The 26,648-nt window shown below is 41.0% G+C and overlaps 3 protein-coding genes across 7 annotated transcripts in view; all 3 read left to right on the forward strand.

Annotated features, from left to right (window-relative positions):
- The window catches only part of IQCH (IQ motif containing H), a 72,624-nt gene extending 63,681 nt beyond the window's left edge, over nt 1-8,943 (forward strand). Inside the window, exons 18-21 of the mRNA XM_056344965.1 lie at nt 1,846-1,971; nt 3,396-3,457; nt 6,257-6,365; nt 7,736-8,943. Coding sequence (XP_056200940.1) covers nt 1,846-1,971; nt 3,396-3,457; nt 6,257-6,365; nt 7,736-7,837 — 399 coding nt within the window. The 3' untranslated portion in view covers nt 7,838-8,943. The remainder of the gene's footprint in view (nt 1-1,845; nt 1,972-3,395; nt 3,458-6,256; nt 6,366-7,735) is intronic.
- Nucleotides 8,944-12,019: 3,076 nt separating this feature from the next.
- C7H15orf61 (chromosome 7 C15orf61 homolog) lies at nt 12,020-15,010 on the forward strand. Its single transcript, XM_056347453.1, has 2 exons — nt 12,020-12,449; nt 14,289-15,010. The coding sequence occupies exons 1-2, from the start codon at nt 12,116-12,118 to the stop codon at nt 14,414-14,416; spliced, it is 462 nt and encodes a 153-aa protein (XP_056203428.1). The 5' UTR covers nt 12,020-12,115; the 3' UTR covers nt 14,417-15,010.
- A 9,859-nt stretch (nt 15,011-24,869) lies between these two features.
- The window catches only part of MAP2K5 (mitogen-activated protein kinase kinase 5), a 140,913-nt gene continuing 139,134 nt past the window's right edge, over nt 24,870-26,648 (forward strand). For all 5 annotated transcript variants that reach the window (XM_056345546.1, XM_056345547.1, XM_056345548.1 and 2 more), the window contains exon 1: nt 24,870-25,129. In XM_056345546.1, coding sequence (XP_056201521.1) covers nt 24,995-25,129 — 135 coding nt within the window. In that variant the 5' untranslated portion in view covers nt 24,870-24,994. The remainder of the gene's footprint in view (nt 25,130-26,648) is intronic.

The raw sequence follows: 26,648 nt of genomic DNA on the forward strand, positions 1-26,648 counted from the left end.
ATGTATATATAAACATACAAACACCAAATGGATGCCGTTTTACACATTTTGGCAGAAGATTTGCAACTCCCTTTTTGTTTTTCATACATAGAGGAGGAATGCAGCACCATTCCAAAAATGTCATGGAGCTATAATTTAGAGGTTAATGAGCTCTTGATCTATTGTTCTTGTCAAGCAACCACTTTTAGTTGCAGAGAAGTAAATGAGATATGATTAGTCCCAGTAGTACAAGTTTTAGAAATGAAAAGTAATCAAGTAGCAACTTTTTTTAATTAAAATTCTGTCAGAATTAACATAAATCTTCACTATATCCTTTATTTTTCTTCTTTCTGTACTTCTGAGGGTTTTATCTCCTTAAGAGTTAACTACAAAAATGTACTCTCTCAGGAAAATATCTTTAGAAAAAGAAACAAACAAACCAAGAGACAAATGCTTTTACAGCACATGATCTGTAATGAATGATTAAGTAAAACACTTTGTGTAAAATTATGATGTTAATAATGATTCTGTCCCTTTTAATTTATTATATATTCGCAATGCTGGTAGGTTTGATTTTGATAAAATGGAGCAGCAACTGAGTTTGTGTGATGATTTTATTTTTAGATATCCTTCTTTGAAAGAACAAATTTCCTAGATACTGCTGCTACTGTAATTATGTACAAAACCAATCACTCATTATAGTTAGGATACATTATCTTCTAGACAGATGAGGCTAAATAAGCAACACATTAATAATTCATACTGCAGTTCATTATGCATGTGTATGCATGCTTTGTAGCTGAAATAAGCACCTCATCAACCTGATGCCAACCCTTAAACAATAGTTCTGTGTTATTGCAGCCACATTCAAGTTTACGCTTGTTAAACTGCTACTTGGATTATTTTATCAAGCATTCATTTATTTGTGGTCCCCTACTGCAGAGAGCAGATTTTGGAAGCTCCTTTTTTAAGTTAATGACTTGAGCAATGGGTGTTATTAATTCTCAGAATATTATAAACATGATTAATTTTCAGGCAGAGATGTATTATATAAGGATTTCAACTATGTCAACTTCAATGAGTCAATGTCAAAACAAATATCATTTTAGAAAAAATACTGTAAATTACACGCTTCAACATGCAGTATCCCCACTCTGAATGAACAGTCCAGTATTAAAAATAACATCACGGGAAAGCCCTGGTTTAGGAAAAACGTCTCTATTCACTTCTAAATGCAACATCTCTATTCTTTTGTCCTAAGCACTGCTAAGAGTTTACACTCAAATGCAGTACTAATTTTTATCCATAGCATGAACTCCGCTACTGTCAGTTGCGTAGCTCCTTGGAGTCACTGCACCATTGCAGTGATGAGATGACTCCTCAAAGACCTGCTGGAAAAATTATGCGTGCTAATGCTGTAGCAGAATGGTCAGTCTTGGAGAAACCCAGTTTCAAAAACTACTGATTACCCGCTTGGGAATCTCTGCGAACAAGAAGAGCTGACTCTAGAACAACGTATGTTACCGCAGGGCAGGACGAATTCAGAGAGTCCACTTGGAATGATTTTGCAGGGCTGAGTTACCAATGAAGCTGGGAAAATATCAAAACATGGTTCATAAAGAGTGATTCCATAGACGTGATCTAAAATACAAGAGTTTACATACAGTGTGAGGTGAGGATTTAATTTTGCTGCATAGACATGATGTCTCTGTTCAATACATATTGTAACGAACAGGAATTCCTCCAAATAAAGCCTTACTCCACACTTACATGAGTTCACTGAGAAAAAGCCATTTAAATAGTAAAAATGTTGGTTTCTGATATAAACTGGTATGAAAATAAAGAATCCTGTATTGTTTTCTCTAGTCTTCTCCGGTGGCTAACCGGTGTGCGGTAGCGAGCAGTCAGCTGAGGCACTCCAGCCTTTCAGTAACCTACTATAATGTTCTCCTCCAGATGTGTCAAGCTCGTGGTGTTGGATTTGACCTCCAGGTATGAACGGGAAAGATTAGAAAACATGATGTTCACTCTCCATGATTTTTGTATGTAAATTCTAATATGGTGAAAACACTTAACACAATGTAAAGTTTCAGTGCTATGTTTAGCATAATATAATGTTTAAGTGTTCTGTTAAAAACACAGCAAAGTGTTGTTTTACAGTCTTGTTGAAGAAGACTTTGTATAAATCATAACTGTTTTATTTTAAATTGTTTTCATGATGCTAAGGAACTCTGAATTGCATACAGGTCTTCAGTAGTTCCCGTACAGATAAGTCCAATACTGTAACACTGACCTGTCAGCTTACTTTAGCTGGGGCCTAAGTCTTGAGGACTGCACTGCCGAGATACCCAATTCGGCTGAAGACTGGAAGCAGTAAAGGATGAAAAGTGACAAATTGTTTCTGTTACATAGTAGGGAGTGAGATGGTGTCTCCCTGGGGGACTACAGAGAGAATGCTGTCCCGGCGGGTTTGCTCACATGGCTCCATGGGCAAAAAGGATTATGGCTGTCAGCCGGGAGCTGTGCTGGGTTAGGACCATGCTAGCACTGAGGCTGCGTGAGTGCTGGGCCGTTGCATGGCCCTTTCACACAGCTCTGTACCCATAAGAGAAGGTACATCTCCAGAGGCCGAGAGCTTGGGTGATAATGGAGAGCAGAAAGAGGAATGAAGAAATGTAAATGCAGTCTGCTTTAAGGCTTACGAACAGAATTGTGTAAGAAATGTAAGAGTTTAGAAGATATTATGCAGGACAGAACAGTGGACAGAGATTTCAGATCCTAGGGCACAGGGCTTCACAGGGAAATGAAGAGTTTTAAGCGTTTTCTCAGTATAAACCCTCCCCAGGGATAGCACCTGCTCATGAGACCTCTCACAGTGACAGGTGGCACCGGTCACTTAGTGCATCTAAAAACCAAATGGTGAGTTTTGCTGCTGACCAAACTGTCACCAGTACCAGGCTTGTGATGAACCAGAGCCAAAGGCTAATGGAAGTTCATGTCCCATGTACATCTAAGGTGAAGTATAAGCTTTCAGAACAGGAAAACCTAAACGTATTTTCACTGTCTTTCAATTTAGGTGTGGATAAGGCTTTTAGGGATTAACCTGTCCCTCAATAAAAAGAACTGTGTAAGGAGATAATTTTTAAGATATTTATGATGACCTCTTACCGCTTTGGAACAAAAATATTTTCTAATGAATAGACTCTGATGTATGTATTCCATTTACATAAACTTAATGTATTCTCTACAGTAAGTTAGAGCAATGATTTACCTACACTGAGCAATAATCCATTACACAATTCAAAACTAGCCTTTCTTAGATACGGTTATGTACTTGCTGTCCCTGTATAATACGTTTATTATAATTATCACTATTTTAGGAATAATTAAAGCAACTTTGTCTTTTTATTTAATAGGAAAAACAGGGAACAGTTTTTATATTGTACGAAGATCAGAAGCGATACAGATTAGGAATGATGTAAGTATGTACTGTCAGTTCCATAGTCTGATAAACAGCTGGGAACACGCTTCAGCTGAGGAGAATGACACCACAGTGTGTGTGGGCTTGGGCTCTGGCAAAGGTCTTGAAGGAAACGAACAATCTGAACACCACGCACTCAAGCTCACTAACAGTCGCCTCCTGTTCGGAAAAGTACAATGACTTCTTGTAAGATTGGCCTTCTGAAAAGTTTTAGGGAGGCTTTTAAGCATCTTAGTAATAAAGTCGTAGAGGAATCTGCTTAGATCAAAGCCTGACTGCGTTGCAGACTAAAGGCCTACTGCAATTAGCTTTACAAGAGCTAGATTCACTGTCAATAGCAATCTAGTTGTGAGAGCACACGGATTAGCACAGGCTTACTTTTACAGGCACATTATTAAAAAACTAACTATACGTGATGCAAAGAAGGTTGAAGTTTAATGCCTTTTTATATTGTTCTTCACAAAGTGATCAACGGCAGTCAGGCAACAGCAGATCTGATAGTTTAGTAATTCTTCAGACAGATGAACCTCTTCGAAGAAGTCGAAGAAAGCATATTCTGCAAAAATCTACTATATGCTGATTGAAAACCTCTCCTCAGAGAGAATTTGTGTAAAGTTTACTGCCAAAAGAGGATGTAATGAGTGAGGAGCTGAAACAGTCTGTTCTCAGTCTGTTCTGTATTCCTTTGATGCTGGAGCCATTTCATTAATGGCCTGGATAAGAAAACAGCTTCCTCAACTGCTGGATGTGACTGCAAGTATTTTGGAGGGCAGGAACAGCACTCAAAATGATCTCGAGGAAGTGAAGAAACAGTATGAAAAACAGAATTACCTTCAGTTGGAACCAGGTGCAAGAAATCACACTTGGACAGCAGTAATGAATAGGAGGAACAACGAGCTTTGCAGAAAAGGATCTGTGAATTAGTGCCTTACAAACTGCCTGCAAGTCATGACGTCATGATCTTACGGAAAAAAGGTAAATAATATAACCTGGGAGACACTGGAAGTAGTCTTTCCATTCTACTCAGAGGGAGGCAATGAAAATGTTTAGAGTTCTAGAAAGCATGTCTTACAAGGAAAGGCTAAGGGAGTGGGGGAGAGGAGGCAGAAGTGAGATCTGCTAACAATCTTCAAGCACATAAAAAGCCTCTGCGGGAAGGAAAAATCTGATATCCATTCCTTTGGTAGTAGGACAAGAAGAAATGAACTTAACTTGCAGCAAGGAAGATTCACGTTTAACATAAGAAAAAATTCTGATAGTAAGGGGAGAACTAATTAGATTGTTTGGCGCGGTTGTCATTGACAGTGTTTAGTAACAGATTAGACAAACCTCTGTCAGGATGATGTAAGTAGCATTGATCCTGCCCTAGCACAGGGAATGGACTAAATGAATCCTAAAGATTGTTTCTCGGGCTATGATTCCTTCAGCCTGCACTGAGCTCCTTGCGGATGAGGCTATTAGTAGCATACAAGTAAGACAGATTTGTTTAAAGCTTGGATATTCATATACTGTACGGCACTCACTGGCAGTCACAATGCGGGTAGCTTACATGACTGAGCTGTAAGATAAATCTGAAATAAAATCACTAAATAAGAACTTATAAAGTATCTGCAGGAGCCATTGAAAAAAGTGATTGAAGTATCTGAAAGTGTTCCATAAACTGCTAACAGCCCCTAACAGCCCACTGACGCTGAAAGGTGAGCTCTTTCCTTCCCTGACCCCAGCTATGGAGTAGTCCTCCCTCTGACCCTCCTTTTGCATTGTCTCCAGTACTCTCCCACCACTCCAGGAGCTGATTCAGCTTAGTAATTCAGCAGAAAGCTTTTTTATTGGATTGGTTTTCTGTGAGGCCTAAGACGCAGTCCACAGAGGGGTATGCAGTGAGCATGACAGCTGTGCAAGATAGACGGGGAGAGGAGAAGGACCTGCCCTTCTCAGGCTTGTCCCTGCTTGTGGGATTTCACTCTGTTAGCTGCCTGCCTTGGAAAATGGAGTCCTTACATTTGAGATACCACATCCTGCTTACATTCATAACTACTCCTTTGGAACAGTACAGCAGCAGTGGCTCCCTTGGTAAGAAATGTAACGATACCTCTTGGATTACCAGCGTGAACTGGCAGTTATTATTGCCAGAATACACTCAAATATATTTGCCGTACATTCTGATCCCAGATTTGTCTTCCATCAGGTTTTCAATGCAATTTCATTATCTTGATTCTGAAATATTTTCAAGAATGTAACAGTTTGAGCTTATAAAATCACTGAAATACCTGAAACATCTATATGAATTATCATCCGTTTTACTACATTGGAGATCTGTTGTCAGCTCCAGTTGGTAAATGAGGTACGTTCTTCCTCAGTGCGATGTCCTGTTCCAGGAGATTGTATGTATTGAGAGTCCGTACGTACCAGAGAAACCAAGGCCTCAAAAGCTACAACAATCTAAGAAATGCTGATACTGCTGAAATTTCCCTCAGCTATCTCACAAATTGCAGGCAGAAGCAACAGTTCTCTGAACTAATCTAGGTGTTCTACTGTCTCAGTCCTAACTGGGGTAGCTGAAACCTCACTACTTCTGCTAAGTTGATTAATAAAAATTATTTATTACACAAATCCTTTCTGTTGACAAGTTAAAATGGAGCCTCATCTTTCATATCTCCCTGAAGATTGCCACCTTGTGAGATTGAAAATACTCATTAAATTCCATCACCAGACAGGCACAAATGAGAGGGCGATTGTTTTTAAGCATGTGAAGGGAATCATTGGTAAACTCATTTGTTTGGATATCATTAACAGAACAATTGGAGAGGATCTCCAGGGGGTCCTGATGACCTTTGCTCGCAATCTCTTCATCATCCATCAAGAAATATCAGCACCTAATATGCAAGGCGAGACCAATTTTAAGGTGAGGTGTTAATTAACTAACGATCCTGGTTAATTTCTGTACAAGGGCTGAAAATACTTCATGCTGTATCATAAACAAGTGCTAAACCATTCCTTTTTTATTGTTAGCGGTATGTATTTTACAGTGGCTAGGTCAATATAGTAAGTCTCCCAATGAACCTGTTAGTTAAATTTAAGTTTGAAACTTTTTCTTTGAAAAGACATACTTTGGTATGAAATTATTTGTAATGTAATGCCTCTGCTTGTCCTTTGCAAGAGCAAATGAGCTATTGGCACTGCCTCAGACGGTTCTGTCACAATTGCCTGTTTTATTTTAACGGGACACCATCGAGGTAGGAATCTTAAATTAGAAACAAACGTCTCAGTTTCTAATAGCTCCTTAGATTATTAACACTGATTTCTTTTAAGCAGGCAGCCACCGAGTACTTAATCCCTTAGTTCACATCTTCCACCCCACCATCAATTTCACAAGTCAATTTTGTTCCCAATTTACTCTGCTCTTTGAATCTGCCTGCAGCGCCCATCCCTGCATGCCAGAGGATGCTCTGGGGTGGTGTGGAGGGAGGCAGGACAAAGCGCAGGGGCTTGTCACACAGGGAATGTTCCCCCAGGAGCACCCACCTTTGCTCAGAAGCTCCTTTGCGACGACCTTGCTGGCAAAAGGAGACGGTAAAGCAATAATGAATCCAACCCCGTGCCCTGAAACAAGCGCTCGTTACAATGGTGCTTTTTGATTGCAGAGAATAGCTAAACTGTCCAGAGGGAGTTCTTTTGCTAAACTGTATCGCTTTTAACTTCATAAAAAGTTTCAAAGATCTTGTCTGTAAGCGTTTTGTAGGAAGGGGAAGGGGGCACTGCGTTACGGATTTGTATCTTAGATCACCTAACATAAATTATATCGTTCTTTCCACTGTTAATTCTGACTACGTTTTCCTCTGACAAGCAGAGTGTGAAATGGTAGTTTTAGCGAAGATATAATTAAATTTCAACATGTTACAGAATAAACAAAGAACACACTCCCTCCCTTTTTTCCAACATGAGGGAGTGAAGAGCAACCATTGAAGAAAAATATAAAAAGGAACTCTTCTTCATAGTGAGTTAACAATTATTTACATATGTGAAATAGAACACCTGTTAGTTAATTAGAAGTACAAATTGCAACAAATTCTATTTTTTATTTACCTGAGATTTGTACGTATTTACTAATAATTCCCCCAACTGTCCCCAAGTAATAGTAAATTTAATTGGTGCATCACGTCTTGTGTAACACTGGTTACCTTTTCGAGGCAAGTACTACCAGCTGTGCATTTTGGCTGCTAGATTTCATTATAACGCCCATTAAATAACTTGTATTCCTTGAATCTGTTACAGATGGCAATTCAAGATATTGAAGCAATTCTAGGAATTACAGCAGAAAACAAACTGAAATTGGAAGAAGAGCAACCTTCGAAAGCAGATGCTCTGAAAGAATAGTTAACGGAAAATGTTTAAGTGCCTTATTCTTTATGCTTCTGGAAATGCTTTCTCATCTGTAAAAACAGGTCTGGTTTTCCTTCTGCACTGGCATGTGAAGTAATATTAACTGAGTTAAGTTTCCCTGATTTCTGGGTGCAGTGTTTAGAAGAATATCCCTTCTTTCAAAAAACAAACTGTTGAAAAGCAGAGGATCATGATAAACACCCCTGATGTTCATCTTACCATTCCTGAAGTGCAGTATCTGGTTTTAAAATCTTACTAATAGGGGGTCATGCTGTCTTTGTCACTAAATCAGACTAGGAGATCACACTCCATTGAAAAGAGTCTTGTAATGCTAAATTCCCTCTCAAACCTCCTGTCTTCTAAAATAAAGGCTTCTGACATGAAAGTAGGCCCAGTGTTTTGCCTATAAATATACACTTAAATGCCATCTTATAAGCCCAGCAACCCAGATTCCTCTTCAGAACTGTCTATATTATCATTCCACTATTTCTTATCTACAGATTTTTGTAGCGGTTGGTTTATGTTCATTTTGAAATTATCAAAAATAATAATAGCACTAGTTCAACAAGGGATTCTGAGAGGACTATTAGAAGTATACTTGTACTTATATATTCCCAGTATACCATGACTTTTATGGATCAGATTAAATTCTGTATTTCAGATACTGGTGACTTCTTTTGCCACAACTGCTGTGCACTGATATGTTAAAGGACAACAATTACATTTGTAAAATTCATCAAATCTCTAAAATCCCAACAGACAACACATTCTCTAAATTTTACTATAGAAGACTGCATCTTCTCTATTGGATGGTGCTGTTGTCCCAAGTATGGCAAGTAGTTTTGAGATTACTTTCCAAAAAGCTCAGGCAAAACCAGTTTTTAAGATGAATAATGAAGGTGACCGAGCAGTTGCAGCCGATCAGTGCCCAGTTTTTCCGATGCTGGAGTCTTTGATCCATTAGCCTCATACATTTATCTTTTGTGTTAGCCTTTTTCTCTCCTACTTTGATCACAGAAGTAATTAATTGAAAATGAGAATGTCTGCATAAATGATGATCCCCGTTTCAAATAAAAACCTAAAAGAATATTTTTGTTTAATTCTTGTTTGGTTTTTGTTCCTTTCTTACATGTAATCTCAATATGGTCATGGTTTTGGATATACCATAGCAGCTATGGATTTTCCTAACATGGAATTTAGTGAATGAATGAACTTCCTGGAAGTCTTTATTCTTTGTGGTTAGAAATCAAAGTGACAGAGGTGCTTTTGGCTGTGGTAGGTACAACAATGATCTCTCAATCTCCAAGAAGTAACATGCCAAACCCCACAGTATAATTACTTATTAGTTCTTCCAACAAGATAAGATATTTTTGTTCTATGTTCTGCTTTGAGGGGCTGCAGAACAGTACGTTGTTCCGACTTTCCTCACTGCATTTACAATGCACTCCCTCCTATTTTGCTGCAAAGAAGCTCTTTGTAGATTTGTCACCTAGCTTCATACCCAGGTTTTATCATGTTCCTCTTTGGTCAGTAGAAGCAATATGCTGGGGGAACAGGAGGCACAGGAGAGCTAGGCTGGCACTGCCATGGAGTCAGCTAGTTTCTTAATGGTTAAGGAAAATTACACCTTGATCCAAGCCAGAACAACATAAGGTCTGAGAGGCTCATTAGTTCACTGGCACTTAAAAGACTGCAGTGTCCTAGGAGTAAATGAAACCTGCACTTCCTTATGTCTTTGTTCCATTCTGACAAAAAAACCCTGTACCTGTTTTTGCAGGGAACAAGTGACCTGAAAGTTCCCATCGTGAGAGAGACTTCTCAGGATGTGCAAAGTGTGAAATGTTTTTTGAGAGGAAAAAAGTTTTTAATTACTATTAACACTTCTGAGCGTTGAGCTGATGGAAGGATTGAAACTGCTTTACAGTCTCTCACATTCAACTCCCATGCTGCTGGTGCCAAAAATGTATAATTTTTTTTAGCAATACAGCAGATATCAAATGAAATTCTAATCTTTAAATAAAAAAAAAGGTCAGAAATATAGTCATCATTCTCCTGTTCACACAACTGGATTCTTTATTCCCATTCACTAAAGGAGTAATAAAGTTCCTGAACTGTAGCTTGAATTTCAGAATGTGATCTAGACTGGGAAGAAAAGTGCAAGTGAAAATCTAAAGATAAAAAGTGCCTCGGGTATCACTGATCATAAGAAACTGCCAAAGAATTCTGCCACTAAGGACAGCAAAAGCCCAAGCTGGGTGCCCGGCTGCAAGGTGTGGAGGAATGCTTCTGGAAGGAGGTAAGTGGGGTTTGGCATAGACTGCAGAAGATGCAAACAATTAAAATAAAGGTTTTGTGCTCATTTAGCATGGCAACTCTGAGCACAGAGCAAAAAAGCAGTTTATCAGCACAACCACTTCCAGGTGGCTTCTGACATAAAAGTATTCACCCTACCCCTTTCCTGAAAGATCTCTTGATACCTCATTGAAATGGCCAGTTCAGGAGTATTCACCAGCTTCAATCTAGATTAAGGTAACAAATCCCTGGAATGTTAAGACTAACCGGGTCCTCAGCATTTCACAGCGATCACCTAACATCACTTCCCATTTAACAAATCACCTATCATAGACCTGAGGTGCTCCCTCTTACAGTAAACGCATTCTCCGTATTTCATTTTAGACTACAGTTGTTAGAGCAATTGGGCACTAAAGATTAGGAACTACAATCACTGACAACTTTCATGAACATGATTTAACATATCATCTTGACTGAAGAACGGTTAGGCTGGTTTTTAGCTTCAACACAAATACGTACTTTTCAGGAGACTGTTTTGATGTAAAATGATCTGACTACACTGGAATCTAATGAACACAGACACCCGAATCATGCAACCAATTATTACTAACAGAAGACTTGGAAGAATGCTTCGTAATACTTCCAGCTTCGTCATTAGGATGTTTGGTCATGACTCTTGTGTATTTTTGAAGTATGCAAAGTTTTGCTACGCATTTGTAAATACGGATGCTACTTCATTCAATTTGTACTGCGTTGTGCTAGTAGAGGGGCATCTATATTCTCTTTTAAACAGCACAAAGTTGCTCTGCCAGAGGCTGAAGGATTTTTTTCCTTTTTCTTGCACTTTTAACAATAGGAGCAACATAAAGTTAATTAACAGCAAAACATCTTGAAAGAACTACCTTTAAGAACCAAATTAACTGTCCCGTGTCCACTTTACAGCTATTGCTATGTAGGAGGGAATTCTGACCCTGAAAGATAACAGAATATCACTCTGAAGCTGTCATACAGTAGTTCAGCCCTTCACCATAGTGAGCTAGTGTCAGATACCAACTTCTTTTCTATCCTCATTGTTGCCACTAATAAAGAAATATATCAAAACTAACTATATGCTCTATTAATTATAGGAAGGTGTACTTGAATCAAATTTGTTACTGAAGATGATTAATAAATACTGGTTCTACACACATGTAGTACATTCAGTAAATAAACAGGGTACATTGTAGTGTAGTAATTGATTAATTAAACCATTGGGTGATGTAGTATGAACGTGCTAAGATTGCTGAGTTTAAGGTATTACTTGCAATTATTAAAAGGAAAAAATCTGTTTCCGTTTCTCAGTTTACTCTTCTGTACAGTCTTTTTTTCTCAAATAAAACGTTTAATGGTTCAAAGCCTTAGTTTTTATTTAGCAGAAGCATATAATGGAATATTGGCTATGATTTTAAAACACTTCTCTTCGAAGGGGGTCTAACACTTTCAAAGAAGTACTTTTAACCTGGTATCACTGTCAAATTTCACCAGGTAAAATCAACGCAGCTGAATACGTTCCCTCCCGAGCGCCCGCTAACCGGGTCGACGCTGCAGCTGCCAGCCGTGCCGGCGGCACAGGCGGCTCCCGTCAGCTGTTCGCAAAACCATTCCGAAAAAACGTGAACTGTCCGACTCCGTGCGATACTCCCAGCGCCGCGGCGCGCCCCCCTGCAGGGCCCGGCCCGCCGGCACGGGGGCTTACCGCCGGCGCTCCGCCCGCCTCGCCTCAGGGCCGCGGCGCGGCCTTGCCCGCCCGTCCCCGCACGCACAGCGCGGGCCAGCCCCGCCGCTTGCACGGCCGAGGGCCGCCGCCGTGCCCCGCCGCCGCCCCTTCCCGCCCTCCGCCGGGCCACCGTGCGCGGCCGGCGCAGGCGCCGAGGTGGCGCAGGCGCGGCGGCCCGAGCCGTGGGTGCGCGGAGCAGGGGGGGCGGGGGGTGGCCCCGCGGGATGCGGGTGCTGAGGCGGCTGCACGAAGCGGCCGTGGGGCTGCTGCTGTGCCGGGGGGCGGCGGCGGCGGCTCGGCCTGCCGCCTCGGAGGTGCTGAGCCAGCACCTGCGGCAGCGCGGCCTGCCCCACTGGACCTCGTACTGCGTCAAGTACAGCGCCGTACGCAACGACCAGTTCGGCCTCTCCCACTTCAACTGGCGGGTGAACGGCACCAACTACCACATCCTGCGCACCGGCTGCTTCCCCTTCATCAAGTACCACTGCTCCCGCGCCGCCCCGCAGGACCTGGCCCTGCAGAACGCCGCCTTCACCGCCCTCAAGGTCCTCAACGCCGGTGAGTCGCGTCCCGGGCCGGCTCTGCGGCCTCCCCTCAGCTGACCTGGCGGGCAGTGAGGCGCTGCCCCGCGGCTCTCGCCGTCCTCCCGCCGCCGGCGGCCGGGCCGGAGCGGGGCGCCTGAGGCGGGCGGGCTGCGACCCTCGCCGCGGGGCAGGAGCGGCGCGGCCCCCGCGGGTGGGACGGCGGCGGCAGCTCCCCCGAGGTGCGGGGCCCGCCTGCGGTGAGGGGCTTCCCTGCGGTGAGGGGCTTCCCTGCGGTGCGGGGCCCCGCTGAGGTGCGGGGCCCCCCTGAGGCTCCTGCCCGCCGCCCCCGCGGGTCCGCTGCGAAGGCGCGGGGCTGTAAATCGACGTAGCACCGAGTTCGTCTTTCTCTGTCTACTTGTGTGAGAGAGAGAGAAAGAAAAAACAAACCGCCTTAAAACAAACGCGTGAGCGCTCGTTATTCACCAGGCGAACACCGCATGGTATGGATCATTTTCCATCTAAAAACCTACGTCCTGTTACCGTGGGTGAAGTTCTGCCCTCTGAGCTAATACAGGAGCGCCAGCTGAAGCGAAACCCTGTGTTTCTTGGGAAGTGCCCGGGCTCATCTGTGCATCTTGCACACAGGCAGTGCCTGATCTGCTGGAGGACTTGTACCGCCTTTGATCCCAAAGTGCTGCTGCAATATAAATGCTTATAAACAAAAATGCTCCATCAGTACCTTATCATTAATGTAAAAATAGGTATAGATAGGTTTCAAAATACGTTATTATTCAAAACTTTGCCTACAGATACAAGGCTTTTTTAAATGCTGGCAGTGACAGTGGCATAACTAATAAATTTATTGTTTTCATATTTCATTTTAAAAAAATACTCTCATTCACTTTGCAAGTCTTCAGTGACTTTTTTGCAAAACGTCTGCTAATCATCATCTTCTGATCTTTCCAGACTAACATTGTGAGAAAATATGATCACGAAGATTGATCTCTTAATAATCACTTTAAGTCAGATCTTATTTTTCCCCTCCGCACAGTCAGACCTTTTATCTGCCCCATCTTTCTTGCCAGCCTCCTGTGCATATTTCATATTTAAATGATTGGCAAGCATGATTAAAAAGTCAACCCATCTCCCTCTGCTGAGAATCTAGCTTAAGCACTTGGGTAACTTTAACCACGCTAAATTCAGTGTTTCCATACCTTGCTGATTTTAGGGCCTAAATCCATCTCCATTTCCCCACCTATATTAAGTAAAATATTGTTGTCTGTAATAGATGGACTTGGCAGTGCTGAAAATGATTGCACTTGTTGTATATACATCTTCCTACTCATTCCAGTTTTGTTGGAGTTGGTATTTTTGACTACTGATCTAATTTCCCCAAGAGCAGCTTTATGATGATCTATGAAGTCGCTGCCTGTTTTCCTTCCTACTTCTCCTCTGATGCATGGACAGACTCTGAACTGATAACTAAGCGGACGTCCAGGGAGTTTGTTTTTTAGTGCTTGGAGATTTTTTTACTTTTTTTTTTTTTAACTGATAGAAATCAGGCTGTATGCAGGACCATGTTTTACGTCTTTCATACTGCTGTCCTCCCATTTTCTTTTTCTATTAATTTCTGCCTGTTGCTGCTTTTCTTAAGCTGCTTTCTGATTCTTGTGTGCTTGATACACAAGAAGGGTATTACGAACTGGTAGCTGCTTGTAAGCATTTCAGTAAAGGTAGAATGTTAGTAAGGCAGCTTTTACAGGAATGCTTTTCCTCTGATCTGATTTTGGAGTCATTCTGTACTATTATATAGGCGGTTTTAATTTTGCTGGCTTGCTATCTTTGTATGTAACATTTTTTTGTCTTTTCTTAGGCATCCCAACCTTACTATATGGAATTGGCTCCTGGTTCTTTGTCAGTGTCACAGAGACTGTTCATACGAGTCATGGCCCAGTTACTATTTATTTTCTAAATAAAGAAGATGAAGGCGCAATGTATTGAAATCATGCCCTCAACTACCTGTCATTTGGTGGGTTTGTGTTACAGCTGCTACAAATATCTACTCCCTTGGACTAAAAAGAACTGAAGGCAACTGGGGGGGGGGGTTGCAGTGCATTCTGTTAGTTAACATGCTGTCGTCAGGAAGCTTCATGCACTTTTTGGTCATAAGACATTTATTTTTGCAGAGGTCAGCGAAGCTGAAAAAGTAGAATCTTTGGGAGAAGAATTAGTATTTCTAAGGATATTAGAATTTATGGAAGTCAGTGACTAGTACTGCTCAATTTGGGATAATTTTAAGCGATACATCTACCAGTAACGTACAGAAAGAACTGTAGCGTGCAGGCAAGGAAACTGTGAATACACTAGACATTTTCAGAATGTCACTGAAAAGATTAAGCTGCTTAGGTTTAGACTCTGGCTAGATGTTTCATAATGCATTAATTGTCATAGTTGCAAGCATGTTTGAATGAATCCATGGTGCTGACTACTCAGAATTGCCTGGAAGACTTCAGAAGAACACCGCCCTAAGAAGTTAAAAATGACTGTATTACATTTCTTCAAATGATATTTAAATAAAATATTTAATATATCTTTTATGCTTGTATCTTTTGCAATTCTTGAACTCCAGATACCTGCATTAATTTTTTTGTTTTGGTTGTTTTATAGGTAAGTAACAAAACCTAAATAATCTAGAAGATAGTCCCCTGCCCTAATTTACAAATTGCTGATATTTTTAATTACTACAGGGTAATAAGAATACTACCCTCATTTTTTTTGATGCAAAATAACAGATTTCTCTAGCTGTAACTGAGCACAGCTGTAACAGACACATATAATGATGGAATGACTTAAATTCAGTTGGAAACCTGGGCAAAGAAACAGTTTTTGGGGAGTTATTTGGATAGTGGAAATACGGGATTATTGGATAGTAAGTTCAAGCAACAGGAACACCTGCACAGAAGATGTTACTGGTACTTGGTTTTAGTGCCAGCAAATAATGCTGTCTATTCCAAATTCCATGTCCGTGATGAAAGTTCATGATTCCAGTTTTCCCAAGTAGGAAATGTAGAATGGGTAGGTACTGTTTTTGGAGGGTAATCACTATTTCTAAAAAAATTACTATCAAGCGGTGACTACAGTATAATTTCATTTAAATACTTTTTTACTTAAATCCAGATAATGGAACTGTTTCCCACTTGATGAGGCAACACACGTGTTTTTCTAAAAGCAACACTATATAACACTTTTAAACAGAATGGTGCAAGTACTTCTCTGATCATTTTGGAGAATACTCTTGACACTTGTCTTAAATGGGTCTCAAAGATGAGACTATTACAAGAAGCCTCGTTAATAATAAAAATGACTGTTAGCATTTTTCTAGAACTTATTTTTACTGTATTGGATAAAGTTAAATAACTGCAGCTCATAAGTTTAAAGTCAAATACTGCTCATTCATTGCCACGGATCTTGTCAATATCTTGCTGTAAAGGTTTAGTCTCAACGCAAGGTTGATAAAATGGTTTTTAATTACCAGACTATAAATACAGCTCTTCATTGGAGTTGCACCTCCACTCACTGCAGCTTGTTTGATTTCTGATAATGTGTACTGCTGACTTTGCTTACCTGTTTTTCAATAAATGCAGGCAACATGACTCCTTGTCCATACAGTGATGGGCAAGTCTCCTTAGAGAACATCTTTGACAAACTACCCTATTGATTACTGCAATTCTGTGCTGCTTGCAGCATTAAATAGAGACTTGATTTCTTGTTCGATGATCTTACTGTGTAACAATTAAGCAAATGTAATATTTTCTTGTATTACATGAAAATCAATAGACCTCTTGCTCTTACGAAGTTGATCATGCTAAAGGATGAACTAGAAGATGTCTGAGGGCAGAGTGCAGATATAGTATCATTCATTCATTTCATTAAGGCTTGTATGTGACCTGTTCTAGTACTTAAGAGGGAAAATATGCTATTTATAAGGGATAATGCTGAAGTTACTAAATCATGACAAAACCCATTTTCAAGTATGAATATAAACCTACTTGCTTGTCTTCAACCAAAGGCAACATACTTCATCTGGCTTTCATTCTCTTTTTGCTATCAATACCTACTTACAAGTATCTCTTTTTATCACTTGAGTTTTGGCCTGAACACAAGATGGAAATGTTGACGGCCAAGAAGATTCATGCCATCTTGTCTCAAAAATTTCTGTAAGGCTCGGGACGAACGTGAGAATAGCAAGCAAGGATGAGCATGCATCCATTGGAAAAAAGCAGTTCTCAGATGAACTGCTGCTGCTTTGCCTTTCTAATGCCCACCACCACAAGCTCCTTGCCTTGCTGCAGGCTGCTCCTGAAGGGGACGCTCCAGTGTGAGGAGACCAGGGTCTTCTGTTGCAGAGAAGGCGGAATGCTTGAACTAAAGAGCGTTCCTGAAGTGGGCTTTAAAGACGAGCTGCTAGCAGTTCAGTTGTTCAAAGACATGTTATTTGCACGCGTAGCACCTAACTCTTGTCTCTTGCCTGTGAGATCCTTTCAGGTTGTCTTGTAACCCTGTTGCTTCGAAAGACAAACTTGCAGGGAACCAGGCTTTGTTAATTCCTCTGGTCCAGGATAATTTATTTGTAATTGTTTTAATTAGCAGCTTCCTTTTTGGATGCATTACACTCTGCATATGTTGTGTATGCGACAACGTACACTGATGTTGATACATATTTTTTTGCTGATGACTGAACTACAAAATGACCCTTCTGACTGCAGATTTGATCTGCACCGATTCCATTTGCAATGAAGTGTAGTTCATCTTGTAAGTCTTGCCTTAATTATCTCTTTACTGTATTCAAGAATGATGTTTAAATGAGTGAGAGATGACATAAAAGGCAGAGAGCTTTGTATCACCTCACTTAACAACTACTTCAGATAAATGAAACCTTAGTCTAAACCCAGAGGATCAGGTAGCTACTTCTTGTAGCAGTCTTTTTAAACAGTAATGACTGTTGGGGGCATCTTAACCTAAACGAGCGCTTAGCATTACATCTTACCTAGGTCAATGGTCTCAGGTATCTGAGTTAAACTGTGTTACTGTAAATTAATGGAAAATGTAACTGCGCTTTGCTGAAAGATCAATGTCCAATAAAGGCTGCACAATCAAATCTTGTTGCAATGATTGAGATCCTTAATTGCCTTTCAAAGATAAGGTGGTAATCAACATAGGTTTAACTGATCTTTTTTACCAGTTCAATTACATGCTAATGACTACAGCCAAGTCAGGATCTTTAACTACTTATACTTATTAAATCTTACGTTTGTTGTGAAAAATTACTTAAGCCACACAATCGATAAAACCCAGGTCTTAATTACTATATTTCACTTTTACACCTTTTTGTATGTTTGACAAATGTTTCACTAGAGACTGTGTAGCACTAATGATAGCACACCAAGAAATACGTTTTCTGTTATTGTCTCCTCCTCCACATTGTGATAACACATGGCTGTTTTTATGTTTCTTTTAATGAAGTTTTGTACTGCAGACATGTTCCAGGCAGCTCATTGTACTTAAATTTATCATTTTTACATATAATGGCACTCCTTTTAGCACTAGAAAGATGTACTACTTGCTAACCTTCAGGTGGACAGTTTCAGCGTGAAGTTCTTAACTTTTTTCCCCAGTGTGAATTAATACTAGGTTTAGATGCTAGTAAGGATTGATATTCCCGATTGTTTATGATGAGTACACTCACATTGTCTCAAAAATAAGTTGCTGTGCCCCCTTCTTGATCTCTTTTGCTTCCTTGGAGCAATATACAGTGCTTTTCTCGTCTTCAGAGAAACCCAGAGCCACCTGACCTTTCATTGATTTAAGCAGAAGTTAGATCCATCCTCAACTTTGTTGACCTACTGAAACTGAGTGCATAGCAGCATTAGGTAGAATCTTGGGTTTTTTTCTTTGTTTTTGCATATTTTTACTTTCTCTGCATGCAAAAGTTGGCAGGCATGAACAGATCTCAAGTTTCTCAAGATGTGCAAGCTAAAGCAGCAGTATCTCCAATTCAACCACAGAACTATCTCAAAGTGATGTATCTGTGCTTGTATGCAAGTCAGAGCTTCCAGGTGTGCTAGCTTAGGCTTGCCAAGCTCATTTGTGCTCAATGAACAGTAGGAATACTGAAAATCTGTAAAACGATAATTACATCAATAACCTCATCCTTAATTTCAGTCAATCATTTGCAAGAAATTGTCCTTTCTGAGCTCTTACAGGAAGGTACACTGCTATCAGCTAATTCACTTATTCAAAGGAGTTGCAATTTGGTAGCAGTTGGGAAGGAAGGCAAGTTAATTACTCATCAGCAGAGAGAAAAGTTTTTTTTTCATTATTATTATTTTTCTTTAGCTGCTGAGGTTAAAGGAATTGGAGAAGGGAAGGATAACAATGATGTGGAACTTCTGTAGCTCTTACAGGACAATGGAGTTGAAACATTCTCTGACAAACGTACTGAGTAAATTAAAGACTAGCAAAAATAGTTACAGTAGAATAGAAGGGGTGGAGTAGTGTTCGGATTGAGGCCATCAATTTAGTAGGAAGGATGTCTAGAACAGGACTGAGAATGAGCAAAAAAAGCCGGGTTTTAAGAAGCTGCTTGGCTCAGCCTGGTACTCTTCAGCTGTAAGTATTCTCAAACTATTGATAGTCCTGCCATTACTAATGCTTTCTGGAAAAGGACAGGAATGCCGAGTTCATTCTTGTAGCGCTCAAAAGTGTTACTGCGTTTTGTTGTGGAGAGGTTTAAAATTTTTGATGAAATAGAATTTATCGGCATCATTATGTAGGCAAGAAAACCAAAGTAGAAAAATGTGAGTTGACTAAATGGTCCCCTTCGAGAATCTAATCACAGTGAAAAGATCCTTGATGTCTAAATCTCTTTGCAAACTATAATTATAGGTCTCCCTGATGCACATTATTATTGAATGAAATTTAGGTATTTCTTAATAGTTGAATGCCCTTAGGCCTCTGGTGTAGACCAACTTTGGCTGAAACAAAGGAGATTTTGCTTCATATATTATTTACTTTGGCCATTTAATTTAAATTGGCTTTTCCTGTAAGTCCTTAATCATGTTTGCTACAGAAAAGCAAGCTGTTAATTCTGAGCATTTTCTTGATTTCATCTCAAAATATACATATTTCTGGAAGTAGATGTCATGTTATGCTTTCTTGGGCTATAGTGTTCAGTTTAAATATACCTTAAAAAAAGCGGCAGCTTTGGCATTACAGCAAGGGGAGTGTAGAATAAAAATTGTCACTAATATATTCCAAATTTATTTAAAAGATTTTTTTTCTTTTATTTCAAGAAAAGAATAAGATGTTATTACTGTGTTTGCATTTAAGTCTTTTCAATGAAGCACGCGGGCAGTAGAACATGAAAATTTGCGTTAATGATTGGGACACAGTGTCAGTTACTGACCTTTGTGAATTAGTAAGTGAATAAATGCAGCTGAAATAAAGAGGGCTAATGCATCACAAAGTATTTATTACTCATACATAAGTGTAGTTTAACCTTAATTATTTATGCTAATATGTCATAATGTTCTAGTAAATGCACTGTGATAGGTTTTTAGAAGGTAATGATATCCACGTAGCATGAAAGCTTTCTGCAGCAGACTGTGAGATCATAATTTTTTTTGAGTTCAAGTTATAAATGATCCAAATTATTAACATTTTCAGTGATGAGGTTGTCTTACAGAAAACTCAAATATGTATCTGTTCAGCATTTTAAAAAATACAGAGAAAACCACTAAGGTTTGAAATGATGGAATATGCTGTTATAATTTAGCCAGTTTGGATGCATTATGGTTGCTGTTTGCTTCCTAAGGTAGAATACATATGGATTAGAGTGATTTTTAATAGCAATTGCATCACTTTAAGCACAGTTTATGAGCCCTGTTCTAGTTCATTACAAAACCAATCTATTACTTTCAGTGATATTAATAATCCTAATAGAATTAAAACTGTAAAACATGATTAAAAGCAATCTTTCAGACAAAAAAGTCTGATCAGGGAAACTTTGAAGTTTAAAATGTAAATTTCTAAGTAGACCACCTTTAAAGAACACTTTAACTTTTTGACCAAGATTACAAAATACTACAAAGTTAAACCAATTTTTATTACAAGAAGAAAATGCCATTAGATATGATTGTTATATGCTTAGTGATTCATGGGCCTGGTTACATACATGCTTTGTGATATATGAATTATTTAGTAAGAAAAATCACAATAATTTTGTTGTTACTCAAGAATTTATAGGTTGACAGAAAAACAATTATGCAGACCCTGAAGCTGGTCTGATGAAGGTACAGTAACATTAACAATACACAGCCGGTTTTGCTCAATCCAACTGGTATAGTTTACGTTGTAATTTTTCAGTAATTGTATATTATATCTAGCCTTTAAATATATATAAAACATTTTTGTAATCTGCTTTGCTTCAAAATACGTTCAAAATTTAAAGCAAGAACTAAACATTTAATAATTCATCCTAAGTCAAGTTTGCTGTTTCGGGTTTTTTTCAGTTCAAGAAGAGTTTGCTATGAGAAAGTTTTAAAAGATCTATTTGAGGCCAGATTCTGCTCCCACTGAATTGAAAGTAAGATCAGTTTATTTCCTGATATTTGATTGACAAATGGTCCTTTACCTCTTACTCTCGAGAGCCTGTGCACACTGTTAATGCCTCTTCAAGCCCTTGCAAAGTGACTGCAAGATGTGCTGGGCAGGCACGGAAGGGAGACAGCTAGTTTTCTGCAAGTTGCAATGCAGGCTTTAAGTGATCTTAATCTATACATGTGTTGATCAAGCTGGTACACTTGGGTGATTCTTTCCTAGGAGAGACATTTTAGAGAAGAGTATGTTTAGAAAGCCTGGACGCTGTTGACCTACTTTTTTCATAAGCCTAAGGGAACTCAGTTTGCTGCACTCAGTGGCAATCTGAAGATGTGGGAAGAAAAAAATTGTGAATTTCACCATAATAACATTATTTTATCAACACAGAAAGTTATACATTAATCTCTTTGACAAAAAAAAGACATGAAAATGTATGCTACTAAAGTGATCAGGTGCCATTTTCTTTAGGAAATGAAGAGTTTGGCCTTTGTTATTTATAATACCTATCTAGAAACTGGTACAGGGAAGAAGCAGAGATGCTAAGCTGAATTTAGTGAACCAAGGATTGGCATTTAAATTCTGATTCCTCAGTCTGTTTTTTATACTGTATCTGAATTACATGTAATTACAGCACTGGTAATACAGTATTCCAAAACATTTTTTAATAGTTAACATGTTGAATAACATTTAGGACATGTAGTTAACATGTTAACTATTTAGTCTGTTACATGGTGAATGCATGCTATTCCTATGTCATAGCTGGGCAAATTCTAGCAGTAGTGATGTTAAGATTTCCCAGAAGTGCTCAGTAGGAGCTATAATGAAAACACAGGACTTTCTGAGTCTGTCCTCAGTTTCCTTCCTGTGCCTCATGTCCTTCTATCCAATGGTCTGAGCACAGGACTAGGGGAAATTAGTTTTGGGTCCTAATGGTGGTTCTAGTGCATTTCAAGTCCTGATAGGGCCCAGTGCAACTGGCATCGTTTACCTGCTTTTGTTTCCACTGAATATTTACTGTGGGTATATTGTAAGGGTTATTATAAAAATAGCATGTATGTAAATAAAAGCTGTGTAAAGAGCACTATGTGAGTTCAAAGCACTGCATTTTTTCACCTGCATCAGCCTGATCCACTCCTGAGACTGAGCTCACACATCCCCCCACCAATGGCAAGGAAAACCTCATAGATACAGGTCCTGGAACAGGAATATTCACGAACAGGGCCAGGGGAGTTGGCTCTCTCTTTCCTTCCTCTTCTTTTTATGAAGTTTTGGTAGAGGGACTCAAAACTTAATTATGTGATGTCTGTGATACTGAAAAGATAGAAAATGAGTTGTGTTAGATAACTTCCTTTGCAGTGGGAATTAGAGAAGGAAACAAGTCATATAACTTCCTTACTTTTTGAGGGCCTTGCAAATTACCATGATAACCATGTTCCAGGCTATCAGTGGGGGGACAGCATTTTTTCCATACCACTCACTGATACTCCTGTGAGATTCCGCATCACGGCAAATCTAATAATTTTAGTATTCTTCTGAGTCAGCATTCTGCTTTTCCTTGAAAACAAACATTTACGTTCTTTACGTGGCCATCTCCAGATCTCCTCTGTCCTCTCTAACCGCAATGGAAAGCAGCAGAGAGCAGTAGCAGACTGCAGTGAGACAGTTTTTCTTGCACTTGTAGCATAAAACCAGCCTGGAAGTCTGTGGCAGTGACGGGAGGATATTTCCCCAACACAAATAAAAATAGAGTTTATAGAAGTCATGAGCTTCACGATCCTGCTGTAATTAAAGAACTAAGATATTGTTTCTTTGCAGATTTTGAATGTTATTTCATTGTGGATAGACAATAACATTGGATACGTAATTCTAAATAGGAAATTATGCATATTTCTTGCTGACAGCGTGTCATCTGGATTTAGTGGAGAAAATAAGACTGCTTAATTATTTTTTTTATATGGCTTTCTGGAATTCTTGAACTTCCTGTGTCAGAAACCTTTTAAGAGGAGATACTTAGGGCAGTCAAATACTGAACTTTAAGAATATTTTATGATACATGTTAAAAAAATACCTGTGTTCTTGCTACACAGATTTTGCCCCAACATTGAGGAAAAATACAAAACCAGGTTTTGGTGAAGTTCTGTTCTCATAGCAGAAGTTCTCCAGGATGATAAATGTTAACTGTCAAATATTGGTGTAGTTACGAGTGAAACGTTCTTAGGAACATGGGATTTAAAGAAATACGTGGCAAAACCAAACCCGTACCAAGGAACACGTGCTTGATGTGCTGTACTTCTTAAGATATAAAAAACCTTGGAGTTTGATTACAGCTGCATCAACACAAATCAGACCAGAGGATTACGGTTATGATTAGCCCTGGAAAAGCTACATAATATTTATGCAAATTTGGCAAATTGAGTTGGTTTTCCCCATAGTCTTGTAAATGAAAAAGACATTTTAGAAAAATTGCAGTTCTATAGAAATTCTATGATTTTGTATCCTATTCTTTAAAATTTAATAGAAAATGAATCTGATTGAAATGAACCTGACTGAAAGGTATACAGGGACTGCAGGTAAAAGGTTCATTTGAACAGAAAGACGTCTGTGTGGGCAGCACCAATCCCTTAGATACTTAGGAGTTGGGGCTCTATTAATTTCTAGTGTAGGAACTAAATTATAAAGTTATTGAACAGAGAGAGAATTTCTCTCTGCTAATGGCCATTGAAAGGTCCTTTTTTTTCTAAAGCTCAAAGAAAGTACAATTCTAACATGAGGAAGCCTGATGTTTCAGGAATTAAATATACCTTCCATTTCCCCCCCCTCTAAATTGATAATATAACTCAAATTGCCCAGTTTTTCATATATGATAATGTGAGAGGTTGTGATAAAACATACAGATCAATAGCCTACAATTGAGGTAGATGTTCTTCTCCCACTACAAAGAACCGGAAAGTTTTGTGCCGCAGAGCTGTGTGGAGCGGAGAGACATCCCTTCAACTTTTGTTGGGCAAAAAGCTGCTTGCTTTTAAAAGCTCAGTGTAGCATATCATGGCTTGCAGTTGCGGAGGTGACAAAGGTGTCGTGCCCATGTGCAGAGCCATTCTTTTCTGCTGCTGAGGACACTGGTTGTAAGCTTCTAACAAGGGTATTTTTTTTTCGTCAGAGCTGTGCTTTGAGACGCAGACTGCATTGTGAAACGGCCTGTTTTCAGAGGCGGTGCCGAACAGATGTGGAAAAACTCTCTGATGAAGGAGTTTTACCTGGACATCAGTGTGGGAGGTATTTAGCTGAGCGTTCTGTAATGTGGAACCAGGGCGAGGTTTGCGGTAGCTGTTGGCAGAGCTGCTGGCAGCATGGCGCTAGCGACGCCTGGACACCGCAGGCCCGCACCCAAGGGCCCACCTTACGGGTTTGCTTTGCTGGTGGGCACGAGGGCCTGCGGGCTGGGGGCTGCTGGAGGGGGTAACCCGAGGGCAAAAGCCCCCCCCCCCCCGAGTTCCTCAGGAATAGCTGTCGCTGGGGCAGGCTCCCGCTCGATACTCTGAATTTCGAAGCACTGGGGACTTTCCACACTTTTTAATTAACGCGGGAGTCCGAACCAGACTCTTTTTGATTCGTTGTCTCAACAGTGTTGAAAGTAGAAGCATAACGGGGGGGGGGGGGGGGAATAATTTATATCGCTGCTGGCGCGGCTCACTGCCCGCTGCCCGGGCCGCTCAGCGCCTCCTCCCCGCAACATGGCGCCGCCTCCCCTTCCTCCTCCTCCAGCCTTCCCTCCTCCCGGCCGCTGCGTTTTGGTTCCGGGGCAGCGAGTCCTTCCTGCGGGCGAGGCGGGGCGGTGCAGCCTCGGCCCGGCCCGGTTCGGTTCGGCTCGGCTCGGCAGCCCCGCGGCCCGCCGCAGCATGTGAGCCCGGCGGGGCGGGGATGCTCTGGCTGCTCTGCGGCCCCTCCCGCGCCATGGAGAGCCAGGCGCTGGTCATCCGCATCAAGATCCCCGACGGCGGGGCCGTGGACTGGACCGTGCACTCCGCGCCTCAGCTGCTCTTCAGGGACGTGCTGGTGAGTCCCGCCGGGGGCGGGGGGACGCGGTGCCGCCCCCGGGGTCTGCGGGCTGCCCCGGGGCGGGGGGGGGGGGGGGGGGGGAGTGGTAACAAAAATCCCCCCTGGAAGGCGAAAGGTGGTTTTGTGAGGCGGTTGGGTCTTTTTTTAAGGAATGGGCTTTTTGCTGCCTCGTGTCTGCGCCTGAAAGTTTTAGTGGGAAAGTGATTCTGGGGGAGGCTGAGGAAAATCCCAGCCCTGGGGCAGCGTCGGTGCCCCCCGGTGCTTTAGGGGGTCAGGGGGACCCGAGCAGTGGCCCCCAGCCCACCGAAGGGTCGGCTGCTCCGAGGGTCAGCGTGCGGGAGGGCCAGGCGCGCAGCGTGCCCGCGCCTCTGCGCCCCGGCGTGCCGGGGGGGCACCGGGCATCACTGCGGGGGTTGTTCGGGAGTTTGGGCATCGGTGCCTCCCTGGCTGGGGCACGGGCACCGTGCGCTCTGCACGCGGGCTCGAGCTGCCCTTGCTTGCGACGATCTTGCCTGGTTTTCTGCCTTGGGTCTGCTGTGTCACCTTTGCCCTGAACAGCCCTCAACCCCTGCCTGCGTTATTGTCGCTGCTTCTGCACATCAAGTCTACAAGGATCCTCCGTTTACTCAGAAGTGGTAGCGGATATTTATCCCACTTACCATTTCTTCTCAGTTGCACCCTTAGCCCAAAGAAAAGCCTAATCGTTGCATGCAGCTCACGCTTACTTACTCCAGCGTGCCTTGATCTTCCTACGTAACACATCACTGCCAGAGACTCCATGTGCCACTAGTTCTCTAAAGAAAAATCTTTCCATACCACAGATCATGTGCATACTTGATTTCTTCTGTTGTTATAAATGTTGGAGAGAGATTCTGCAAATTTCTTGAAATGTGCTGCATTTTACTGAGAAGACACACGGGAATTAAGGGGTTGACTTGATGCAAAATGTTTGACGTGGGGCCTGTGGAAGATTGCGGAGGTCACTGGAGTGGATGGCTCCAGATGTTCCAGGTTTCATTCTTCCTAACATTTAGCGTTATCCAAGACTTTCTATAGATGGAGGAGAGGGAGCAGAACTTTTGATGGATCGGTGCCATTTTTGCGAGGGGTAGTTTCCCCTTGGAGATTGCTGTGCGTTTCTAGCAGTTACACAGCAAGCTTGAGACAACCCACCCTACCCTTCAGAGACAAGTGGTGCAAAGCTGGGCCAGGTTTACTCCACATTCTGCTTCACGTTTCCTAGGGGTTTTTTTCCAAATAAAGTGATGACGCTTGGACTGTCCTTTGGCATTTTAGAATTATTGGAAATTTAAGTTTGGTTGTATTTCTTAAAAGTAGAGAAATGTTGCCAGGTTGAAGGCATGGCTTTAGAAAACCATTTTGCTTCTTAGTTTTCACCCTTGTTGCTTCAGTGTAAAAGCAGCTGGGGGTGTGTGTGCCTTAAAATTGAACTGTGTAGTCTGTTTAACAAGTAGATTGAAGAAAGTGCCATTGAAATTTAAACTGTGTATGCAGT

The sequence above is a fragment of the Falco biarmicus genome, chromosome 7, assembly GCF_023638135.1.
Source record: "Falco biarmicus isolate bFalBia1 chromosome 7, bFalBia1.pri, whole genome shotgun sequence".
Taxonomy (NCBI): Eukaryota; Metazoa; Chordata; class Aves; order Falconiformes; family Falconidae; genus Falco; species Falco biarmicus.

Excerpts from the sequence above, each read along its gene's own strand:
- C7H15orf61 (XM_056347453.1), top strand. The coding sequence starts at position 12,116 with ATGCGGGTGCTGAGGCGGCTGCACGAAGCGGCCGTGGGGCTGCTGCTG. Across the intron at positions 12,450-14,288 it reads CCTCAAGGTCCTCAACGCCG|GCATCCCAACCTTACTATAT; the intron begins GTGAGTCGCGTC and ends GTCTTTTCTTAG.